A 12317-nucleotide genomic window follows, 5' to 3' on the forward strand; every position below is an offset into this window, starting at 1 on the left:
AGAAGCTAGTTTCAAGAATGGTAGTTATATGAGGGGAGGGGTCTACGGTGTGACACTTGGCAAAGTTTTGTTTAGGAATCTAGAATTAGTTACTTTGAACTATTTACATAATAAAATTATATCATTATATAAATGTTGATTCTCTTAAAAAATCTTGAACATAGAATTTTTTTAAATCTTTATTTGGAATCCATGAAAGAAAATTACTGTATACTCCTAGAAGTTTCTTGATTTTTATCCAAATATACACAAAAGAGAATGGAAAGTTATCAAAAAAAAAAAAAAGGAAAGTTATCCACAACTCATGTCTCTGAAAAGAACAATGACGCCAAAGACTGTCTGGAGGGGTTTCACAGACATCTGATGACTTTGACTTTGGAAAATAGGGAGAAGATATTCAGAGAGATCAATGTGACAAAGCGAGTATTGCACAAGGGAAAACGCAGTGAGGATTCTGATAATAATGGCATCATTGAATCTTGATTTGCTTCATTATTTGGGCATCCCCAGTATCTCTGGTTCTGTTTGCCTGCAGATTATAAGGCATGAAGATACGCATGCAAGTGAAAAGAGAAATGAGTTTTAGAAACCTACTCCCAATAAGTTCTGGATAGCATCACACTAGTAAAACATTCCACAGCTGACTTGGAAAGAAAAACTTGAGCCTCATTCATCTTGTTCTTACCCTGCTTCACCATTCTTGCCTCAGACTTGGTTGCCTGAGAAGAGACTCAGGATGAAAAGTTGTGTGCAGAATCTTTATCAGGAAGTACTCTCAAAGGTGGGCTTCCCAGCTGGCACAGTGGCAAAGAATCTGCCTGCCAGTGTAAGAGTCACAGGAGATGTGGGTTCAATCCCTGGGCTGGGAAGATGCCCTGGAGGAGGAAATGGTGACCCACTCCAGTATTCTTGTCTAGATAATGCCCATGGGCAGAGGAGCCTGCTGGGCTACAGTCCGCAGACTCGCAAAGAGACATGACGGAGCATGCATGCGCACTCAGGAGTAGAGTTGGCAGATTAAGCAAATAAAAGTATAGGATACCTGGTTAAATGTAAGCTTCTGATAAATGACAAATAATTTTTTAGTCTAAGTATATCCCAAATGTGGTATGAGGCATTTTTATACTAGAAACTGTTCATTGTTTATCAGAAATTCAAGCTTAATGGGGCATCCTGTGCTTCATCTGTCAACTCTAACCTGGAGATACGCCGAGGCTAGCAGACCCGGCAGAGGGAGACACTAGCCTGCAGTATGGAGGAAACAGGCCTTGGTAGGCCCTACAGGGAAGCACTGGAGCTGGGATGGACCTTGAGAATGTCCCAAACTGAGGGGAGAGGCCAGGCTTTACATCGTCCCATTGACTTGTCTAAAGGTCACTCTGGGAGGGAGTATATACTGTAACAGGGGCAATTCCCAATGCAGCTACAAGCCATCAGCACAGATATTTTCAGCAGCTGGGGGATGGGGGCATCAGCCCTGACGAGGGATCTGCATGGGGCACCACGGTATCCACCATGTTATTCCAGATACACGTGCCTCTGCCTGGAAGAGTTTTAATTAAAACTGCCCTCTTACTTTTCTGCTTCACCATCTACCTGGTAATCTGTGCTGACTGTTTGAATTTAGTGTTGATTTAGTGACCAATTTATTCTCACTAATGAGATAGAGCGAGGTCAGGGCCAGAAAACCAAAGAGATTCCTCCTCATTCTGTCCCATTCCAGAAAAAAGATAGATAGACATTGTCAGATGTCATCAAGAATACCCCAAGAATCAGAAAAAGATATTTGAATATCTTTTAAGACTTGAAATGATTTGATTCTAAATGACCCACACACAAAACCTATGAGGTGTGGTCAGCACATCTGAGCTAAAGAGCAATCAATTCAGTTCAGTTGCTCAGTCGCGTCTGACTTTTTGCGACCCCATGAATCGCAGCACACCAGGCCTGCCTGTCCATCACCAACTCTTGGAGTTCACTCAAACTCATGTCCATCGAGTCGGTGATGTCATCCAGCCATCTCATCCTCTGTCGTCCCCTTCTCCTCCTGCCCCCAACCCCTCCCAGCATCAGGGTCTTTTCCAATAAGTCAACTCTTTGCATGAGGTGGCCGAAGTATTGAGCAATACACAATTAAATTTACACAAAGTAAACAGCAATACACAATTGTAAAACTATAGTGCCATATAGTATGATATTATAGCACTATACAATGGCGTATTCTTTACCAACACTATTATTATACCATAATACTGTGCATTATAGTACTTTAGAATAACAATATTACACCATTGTAGCATTATAGTAGTATAATATTCTTTGTAGGAAAGAACCATCTTAGCCTTTTCATCTGTATCATATACAATGGATGGAATTGTGGATTAGTTTGTTTATTGCTTCATAATAAATTATTCCAAAATTTAACAGTTTAAAACAACACATACACACTCCCTCACAATTTCTGTGGGTCAAGAATCCAGGCACAGTTTAACTGAGTCTTCTGCTTCAGGGTCTCTCACAAGGCTGCAGTCAAGGTGTTGGCCAGGATTAAGGTCTCATCTGAGGGCCCTACTGGGAAAGAATATACTGCCATACTCATTCATGTATTGCTGACAAGAGTTTGCTCCTTGAGGGTTGTTGGACTGAGGGCCTTAGTTTCTTGCCAGCTGTTGGCCAGGGGCCACCTTGAGTTCCTTGCCAAATGGACCTTTCCAGCATGGCAGCTTGCTTTACCAAGTGAACAAGACAGAGCAAGAAAGAATGCCAAAAGAACAGAAATCATAGTCTGTTGTAACTGTTCTAGTTACCCAAGGCTGCCATAGCAAATTACCGTACACTGGATAACTTAGACAACAGAAATGTATTCTCCCACAGTTCTGGAGGCTAGAGGTCCAAAATTAAGGCATTGGCAGGGCTGTACTCACTGTGAAGGTTCTAGGAGAGACTCTCTTCCACACCTTTCTCATGTCCAGCATTGCCACCAGGCCTCTGCATTCTTTGGATATAGACACATCACTGCAATCCTAAGGATCAATTTTATGCTTACACTGTCACATAACAAACGAAACTATGATTTATGCTTCATAATTTGAGTTAGTGTTAGACATTCCTTGGCATAATTTTTTTAAAAAAGAAAATTATCACTGGTGAAAAGAACCATTAGGAAAATATATCAGGATCAAAATTTACTCATTATAACCAAGATATATAAAGAAGTAATTTTATTTTCTGTAAAATCTAACATTGCTTTGGAGTCTCCATTCTAGTGGAGTCCTGGTAAGACAACTCAAACTTATCCATTGAATGAACTTGGGCCTTTTTTAAAAAACAGACGCTTTAGGGTAAACCTAGTCACTTTTGGATTAAATGTTTCTTTCTCTTTCTTGGATGCCATCAGGGAACAGGTAGAGGTTTATGTCACTAACATTGTGTCAACAAACTATATGTACTTCCTGAAATCTATCTCACAGAAAAATTTTAAATATGTAGCAAATTCATGTGTATGTGTGTAAGTAGATATGTATATATATGTGTGTGTGTATGTGTATATAATATATAACATAAATAGTTTATAATAGCTAAGAATTAAAAACAACTGAAATATTTATCAACATATAATTGATTGAATAATCTACATGTACATTTATACAATGGAATACTGTGCATAAACTAAAAGGAATTAGGTAAATCATATAAACTGAAATGGAAAGATGTCAAAGGCTATAACTAACTGATAAAAGCAAGTATGTAGAATAATATTTACAGTATAGTGGCATAAGCATCCTATCTGCAAAAAATATATATGTGTGTGTATGCAAATGTATAAAAAAATCTGAAAAAGATACAAACTCAACAGTGATTACCTCTCAGGAGGGCTGTTGGATTGAGAGGATGAAGGTGTGAAAAGAAACTTTTGCTTTTTTCTCTGTTTGGAATTTTACAACGTGTACTCATTGGTATAGTGCTAGCATAATTGAATTTATTTTCATTTTGAAAGTGATTGGGTTTTCTGTGAAGATATATATTCATAACAACAGTTAATTTGTTAATAATAGGAAAAGCTGCCTGCATTGACAAGTTATGTATCTCCCCTGAAGAACTGATTTCTCGCCTGGGCGAATTTGGACAGTTCTGCCCTGTCAGCCTGGCAGAATCATATGAATTAGTTGATTGCTCTTCAAATGATTCCTTGGAATTTGCAGCAGAGTTCAGAGGGCACTATTATAAAATGAGTTCTCTAGAGAAATTGAATGTAAGTTTGTTCTTAATTCCAGATATTTACCAAGGAAAGAAAATACCTGTCTTAGAATTCATCAGACAGGAAGGGGTGGGCACAGCTGGGAACACCAGGAGCTGGGGACCAGGGGCCCCATTTTTGAAAACTGTGATCCTTTGGTTCAATAAGGCAACTCAGAGCCCAGTCCTAAGACTGCATCCCAAGACATATTCTGGCACAAAGCAGAAGTTCAGGGTCGGTGATGGCCCCTCCACCTGGGTCAGCTTAAGAAGTGGGGAGACCCAAGGGCAAGCCCAACCATGGAGGGGATGCTGAGCACCTGAGCTCAGCCCCGGAGTGGGCATCCAGGACATTCCATTCAAAGGTGCAGAAGGGAAGTCAGAGTCAGTAGAAATGACTCCCCTGTGCTTTCAACTTTCTTCTATCACTTTAATCTCCTGGGCACCTTATACTTCTATTTAATGGAACAGAATATAAATTTGTTCCGGTATTCCACCAGCCATAATATGGTGACATAAAAAGATTGTAGTTGAAAACTAATCAGGTGTCTCTGAACATTTTATTTTCCTCTGAAGAATCTGAATTTTTTTTATTACTTTATAAAGAAGACATTACTTTCTTTCTGCTTATTTAAGTGATAATCACAGAATTTTAAAACTGGAAATGACATTAGAGACCATGTACCTGGTCTGCCCCTTCCATTTTACAGTGTGATAACTGAAGCTGGAGAAGCTAACTCACCTGCCAAGATGCAACCCCTAGTTAGTCATACTGCAGGACAGGTGGAGAGCAGGGCAGGGGACTGCACGCCAGTGTCTGGCACATAGTAAGAGCTCAACAAACGTTTTTCGGTATAGGTAGATGAGTGCGTGAGTGAAAGCATTAAAAGGAGAGAGACTGTAAATGACATCACTTGCAGATATTACTGTAAGGAACTTCCAGACAGGGAAAGAGTTACTGTAGTGCAGAAAGCTCCTCTCAGATGGTTTGCGGGACTGAACATTGCTGCCAAAAATGGGAAGAGCAGCAGGAGAGCCTCAGTGGGGTTTTGTTGGCAAAGTATTCCTGTTTCAAACGGTCATGTTGCTGTCATCTTTTTTTATAGAAATTTTTGGACAATCCAGAATTCTACGTACCTCCATTAGCACCTCATCCACTTCCACCTACCGACATGATCCCCAAGAGGCTGACACTGTCAGAGCTGAAGAGCCGGTTCCCTAGGTGTGCGGAGCTCCAGGGTTACTGTCCAGTGACTTATCAGGATGGCAGACAAAGGCAAGTCCTCGCCCTCGTGTGAGTACAGGCCAATAGCTCTGCTTGGAATAAGTGGTCTATACGACAATTGTAGCATTTTGATCAGAAGGTCACTATTGTTTAACTGGAAAGTGTTCTTTTTCTTCCTTGAGCTGTGATGATAGAAAAATAAAATATTTATGACATTTTATTTACATAGTTGTCATTGCTGTTGTTCAGTTGCTAGGTCATGTCTGACTCTTTGTGATCCCATGGACTGTAGCACACCAGGCTTCCCTGTCCTTCACCATCTCCTGGAATTTGCTCAAACTCATGTCCACTGAGCCAGTCATACCATCCAACCATCTCATCCTCTGTCACCCCCTTCTCCTCTTGTCCTCAGTCTTTCCCAGCTGCGTGTTAATGATACAATACATAGTTGTTTTTGTTTGTTCCTTTGTCTTTCAGATATGAAGCCCTAGTACCTGGTAACATTCACTATGCTTTAGAATATCGTGATCGTATATATATTTGTGAGAGCGGAGAAAAACTTCAGAAATTTTTGAGGTGAGATCATTCACTAAGTCACAAATATTCATTGAATATCTATGTTAAATGCACTATCCTGGGACAGAAAGATATGTGAGTGTACACACACTCATAAACACATACATATAGGTACACATATACATACACATAGCTAAAAGGGGCAGCCTTTACCTACTGCCACACATTTCTGTTTTTCACAAGAAGTTGGAAACCAAATTTCTTCTTATGTTATCTGATTTTTAAACTTTTGTGATTGATTTAGGTTTTTTGATGGGGGGACTTCCCCGGCTCAGATGGTAAAGCATCAGCCTGCAATGTGGGAGACTCGGGTTCAATCCCTGGGTCAGGAAGAGCCCCTGGAGAAGGAAATGGCAACCCACTCCAGTATTCTTGCCTGGAAAATTCCACGGATGGAGAAGCCTGGTAGGTTACAGTCCATGGGTTTGCAAAGAGTCAGACACCACTGAGCAACTTCACTTGCACTTCAGTTTTTTAAAAAATGAAAATGTGGATCAAATCATTAAGGAAACGAGGAAAGTGACGTCGTTCAGTCATGTCCAACTCTTTGCGACCCCATGGACTGTAACCTACCAGGCTCCTCCATCCATCAGGTTTTCCAGGCAACAATACTGGAGTTGATTGCCATTTCCTTCTCGAGGAGATCTTCCCAACCCAGGGATTGAACCCAGGTCTCCTGCATTGTAGGCAGATGCTTTACCGTCTGAGCCCCAGGGAAGTCCATCAAATCACAGCTAGAATTTGTGCAGTGGTTTGTGACCTCTCATGCAACTGTTTGAGGAAATTTAATAGTAAAAAGAGAAGAGACATTAGTTGCTGAAAGAAATATAGGATTGAAGGAATAAGGTGGTTTTTCTTTTTTTATCTTCTTTTTTCCAATGGGAAAGGTATGAACATGTTTAAATTCAGGTACATGGGAAGGATCTAATAAAGGAAATGCCACGAAAGTGGAAGAGAGTTATCTCTCTAATGCTATTTAAGATTTCTGGAGACAGGGTGGAGTAGGCATCCAAAGAATGTGTGGAGATTGATCTTAGGTGGGAGGTAAGCTCTGCCATGGAGAAAGCAACCTGTGTGTGATTCTGCTTGTGGTGAGCAGCCGAGGACTTTCTATTCTGAAGACTTCTCTTTTTATAGCCTGGCACCTTGTGTTGTGGGCGGGGTGGGGGGGACGTCCCTGAGAGGGTTACCAGTGTGAGAATTGTAGTACAAGATAAAAGCAAGGCCAACATAGGAGTTGCTTCCCTTGTGGCTCAGTTGGTAAAGAATCCGCCTGCAATGCGCGAGACCTGGGTTCGATCCCTGAGTTGGGAAGATCCCCTGGACAAGGGAAAGGTTACCCACTCCAGTGTTCTGGCCTGGAGAATTCCATGGACTATACAGTCCATGGGGTTGCAAAGAGTCAGACATGACTGAGCGACTTTCACTTTCACTTTTCACGCAGGAGTTACCTGCGGAATTGAAGTATCTTGTCAGTCCAAAATAAAAGTGTGAGGATAAAAGTATATAAAGAAAGTTTCATATAGGTGCTGTGAAAAGCAAGAATATTGAGAAGCGGTGAGCAGGGCTAGGGCCTCAGGTGAAGTTGGTGGTCATGAATTTCTAGGAGCCTCAGTCTTCCTGCTTCTGTATTATTTTCTCCACTCAAGAAAAATGAGTAATGAACGTTATCTTTTAGTTGCCTCTTGCGTATCTATCTTACTGTGTAAACACAATGAACACATTTGTGATCATCATTAAACGGATTTGGTATTCGTAGGTCGCCACAGAAATACTGGAATCAGAAGCTTCCTTACAAACTTCCCCCATTGAAGGAACCAATGTATCTCACCAGCCTGCCTTTGCCTGGATATCTGGAACAGGTTCGCTCACACGGGTTTCTCTGTTTAGATATTAGAAGACTACAGCTATCTCTTCTTCAAAAATCATTTTTATTTTGGTAACAATGAAATTAAAGGCAAAGTGTCCTGATTTTAAGCTGCAAATCCACTCTTAACCTATCTTGGTTTTGAGTAGTTGTGAAAATAAAACGTAAGGAAAGACCCCATTTTTGTAGCTAATTCCCAAATGACTTCACTAAAGTGAAGAAAGAGTAGGATTTTAGAAAATTATTTACATTTGACATGTAGTTTGTTTCTTATTTTGAAATTTCAGTGTCTGTAAAACTTTTCTGTGATGTGAAATATGCAAATTCAGTCTCTGAGAGGTTTTTTCCCCCCCTGCTTGAAAGAGTTAAGATGTTACCACAACTGAACCACCAAATACATATTTTGCCCAAAATCTGGATGAAGCTATCTACTCAAATCACTCTTATTTCTCTAACACTTTCTAAATATAGTCAGATGTATCAGTTACCAACCACTATTTAAAAGTCCTTTTTAAAAAATTCTATAAAACAGATGCCCAGGGCACAATTTCATATGTTTCTTACAAATTCTTAACCATTTTTTTTCATCTCCCCTAGATGGTTAGCTTTTGATCAAGTTTTATATCAGAAGGTAAGAGGACACTCACCCAGAGAAGAGTGTCCTCCTCTTTGCCTGCTCGGGGCCCCAGAATCTTGACTGCAGTGGTAACTGTGGTCTCTGGAGTTCCTGGGTAGGTGGCCCAGGGTCATGGGAGGAGAATTTGGTCAATTCTGAGCAACGGAAGCAGAGATGGACCAAGACAAGTCCGTGTCTCCTTCTTTCAACTTTTTTTAAACAGAAAATGTCAAGCATATAAAAATAGAATTGCATAATGAAACCGATGTATCTATCACCTACCTGGCACTAAGCCAATCAGTAGTTTAAAATTTTTCCTAATCAAATGTATTTTGTGTTTCTTTTCTGTAGAGCTAAGTGCCCACTCTAGTACTCTTGCCTGGAAAATCCCATGGACAGGGGAGCCTGGTAGGCTGCAGTCCATGGGGTTGCTAAGAGTTGGACACGACTGGGCGACTTCACTTTCGCTTTTCACTTGCATGCATTGGAGAAGGAAATGGCAACCCACTGCAGTGTTCTTGCCTGGAGAATCCCAGGGATGGGGGAGCCTGGTGGGCTGCCGTCTGTGGGGTCACACAGAGACGGACACGACTGAAGTGACTTAGCAGCAGCAGCAAGTGCTCATTTAACTATCTTTTTAAGCTCCATCCTCAATCCTGAGGAGGCTATTTGAAGCAAAGAATAGCCTCTATCTATTTGCCACAAGAAAAGAAAACAGACTCAAATTACACATAATTCGTTCCCTACCTGCAGGGTATTGCAACTGCTCTAATTAAAGCCATGAATGCAGCGGGATGCTTAAAGCCCAAATTCCCCTTCTTAAGTGTACAGAGATCTGCGCTACTTTACATAGCACTTCATCTGAAAGGTATGTCTCTTTTTTGCTAGAAATGATATGCTACTCAGAACTAATTTAGCGCTAATTGTGATAAATAGTATTGTCTAACTGGGCTAGTCACTTGCATGCGGTGTGTATGTGTGTGCGCACGCACGTGTGTGTGCGCTGGTAGCAAATATTTTAGCAAAACTGAGTTTCTAGTTTTTAAAGCAGGTACCATGAGTAACATAACCAGCTCTCAATAATCCACACTGTACAAGAAGGTGAATAGTGACAATTATGATCTAAAATAGAATAATCCCCAAATTTTATTTGGGATTTAGATATCTTCTCGGTCAAACTGTGCAGCTCAATCACACACATAGTTCTCCTTCTCTTTAATGATGCACTAACCTAACAAAACATTCACAGTCTTGTAAAATTTTCTACAGCCTTTAATCCCAATAGTTCTGAATATACAAGAAAAAAATACAAGAAGAAGATGGAGCAGTTTGTGGAGAGATGTGAACTCATTACATACCTGAGTGCCAAGATGACCAAGAAATACAAGGAACCTCAGTTTAGAGCCATTGACTTCGATCATAAATTACAGACCTTTCTCTCTCTTAGAAATATAGACCCAGTCAATGGTTAGAATGTTTCCATAAATGCACCCAGAATCTTAAAGTTACCTGAAAGGGATAAAAGGAAATAGATTGAAAATCTGGGCCTCCCTGATATACTTTTCCCTCCTGAGTGATACGCTTTGGCTTCTAGACTTCCAGTGAATTCAGAGCTCTGCCAGCCAGGAAGGAGTACTCTTCTGTAAGCCTAAGTTCTCATATACTTGTAAAGCTTATTGCTCTTTGCCTGAACTTTGATGCTTCAACAAAAATTATTCCATTTAGAGTATTTAGGTAATATTTGACTTAATGAATCCTTTGTTCATTTTCCTTTTTAATATTTTTATTAGAGAAGTCTGTCTCTGTTAAAGAAACTTATGCAGTAAAGGTTAGAGAGTTTCAAGAAAAGAATTAACATTGCTATAAATAAAATAAAAATATTGGTTACACGTTTAACTTAAAGAGTTGTTTGTAAACTTTGTGAACCTAAAAATACTTTATCACTTTCCCAACAAAATAAATGGATTTAGAGACAACTAAATGGCTGCTGCTTTTCTTTTTCTCAAGTGTTCAAGGAAACACATTTCATACGTTATTTTGTAGTTAGAAATCACCGGATACTTGAGGATGAATGCTAGAGTCTTTATATGACATTATCAAGACATATATGCTAGAGGAAAATTACTATATTGAATTTGCATGAGATTTTAAAAATAAATTATCAATTTTTCAGCAGGCATATAGCAAATCTGGAATGTGAAATAGAAAGATTGGCTCTTTTAAAAAATAAAAAATACAACCATTATCTTATTTAACCCTGGTGGCTCATGGGTAAAGCGTCTGCCTGCAGTGCAGGAGACCCAGGTTCAATTCCTGCATGGGGAAGAACCCCTGGAGAAGGAAATGGCAACCCACTCCAGTACTCTTGCCTGGAAAATTCCATGGACAGAGCCTGGTAGGATATAGTCCCTGCGGTCGCGAAGAGCCGGACGCGACTGAGCGACTTCAATTTCACTTTAGGTAAATCTCAGTTTCTATGAGTTTTTGTTTCTTAATCTCTAAAGTGAATGATTTAGCTGTTTTTTTCAGCTTTCAGTTCAGTTCAGTCACTCAGTCGTGTCCGACTCTTTGCAACCCCATGAATCGCAGCATGCCAAGCCTCCCTGTCCATCACCAACTTCCGGAGTTCATTCAGATTCGCGTATCCAGCCATCTCATCCTCAGTGGTCCCCTTCTCCTCCTGCCCCCAATCCCTCCCAGCGTCAAAGTCTTTTCCAGTGAGTCAACTCTTCGCATGAGGTAGCCAAAGTACTGGAGCTTCAGCTTTAGCATCATTCCTTCCAAAGAAATCCTAGGGTTGATCTCCTTCAGAATGGACTGGTTGGATCTCCTTGCAGTCCAAGGGACTCTCAAGAGTCTTCTCCAACACCACAGTTCAAAAGCATCAATTCTTCGGCGCTCAGCCTTCTTCACAGTCCAACTCTCACATCCATACATGACTACTGGAAATTACTAAGGTGAATTGACAAATGAAATTCTATATGCTTAAACTGTACCACATGATTTTGATATAGTTATACCTTGTGAAATATTTACCACAATCAGGTTAATTATTAATAACACATCCACCACCTCACATCATTATTTCAGTGTGTTTCTGTGATTGTGTGTGTATGTGTGTGTGTGTATGTGTAATAAGAATACTTAAGAATCATTCTGTTAGGAAATTTCAAGTATTATTATTACAGTATTGTTAGAAACCATACTCACAGAAAACTAGTCAATCTAATCACACTAGGACCACAGCCTTGTCTAACACAATGAAACCAAGCCGTGCCTGCAGGGCAACCCAAGATGGGCAGGTCATGTTGGAGAGGTCTGACAGAACGTGGTCCGCTGGAGAAGGGAATGGCAAGCCACTTCAGTATTCTTGCCTTGAGAACCCCATGAACAGTATGAAAAGGCAAAATGATAGGATACCAAAAGAGGAACTCCCCAGGTCATTAGGCGCCCAATATGCTACTAGAGATCAGGGGAGAAATAACTCCAGAAAGAATGAAGGGATGGAGCCAAAGCAAAAACAATACCCAGTTGTGGATGTGACTGGTGATAGAAGCAAGATCTGATGCTGTAAAGAGCAATATTGCATAGGAACCTGGAATGTCAAGTCCATGAAACAAGGCAAATTGGAAGTGGTCAAACAAGAGATGGCAAGGGTGAACGTCGACACTCTAGGAATCAGAGAACTAAAATGGACTGGAATGGGTGAATTTAACTCAGGAGACCATTATATCTACTACTGTGGGCAGGAACCCCTCAGAAGAAACGGAGTTGCTATCATGGTCAACGAGAGTCCG

The 12317-nt window shown here is 40.5% G+C and overlaps 1 protein-coding gene across 1 annotated transcript in view; it reads left to right on the forward strand.

Annotated features, from left to right (window-relative positions):
• The window catches only part of AK9 (adenylate kinase 9), a 121361-nt gene extending 110865 nt beyond the window's left edge, over positions 1-10496 (forward strand). Inside the window, exons 34-39 of the mRNA XM_018053513.1 lie at positions 4056-4252; positions 5343-5512; positions 5939-6037; positions 7797-7899; positions 9274-9388; positions 9790-10496. Coding sequence (XP_017909002.1) covers positions 4056-4252; positions 5343-5512; positions 5939-6037; positions 7797-7899; positions 9274-9388; positions 9790-9992 — 887 coding nt within the window. The 3' untranslated portion in view covers positions 9993-10496. The remainder of the gene's footprint in view (positions 1-4055; positions 4253-5342; positions 5513-5938; positions 6038-7796; positions 7900-9273; positions 9389-9789) is intronic.

The sequence above is a fragment of the Capra hircus genome, chromosome 9 (genome assembly GCF_001704415.2).
Source record: "Capra hircus breed San Clemente chromosome 9, ASM170441v1, whole genome shotgun sequence".
In the NCBI taxonomy this organism is placed as follows: Eukaryota; Metazoa; Chordata; class Mammalia; order Artiodactyla; family Bovidae; genus Capra; species Capra hircus.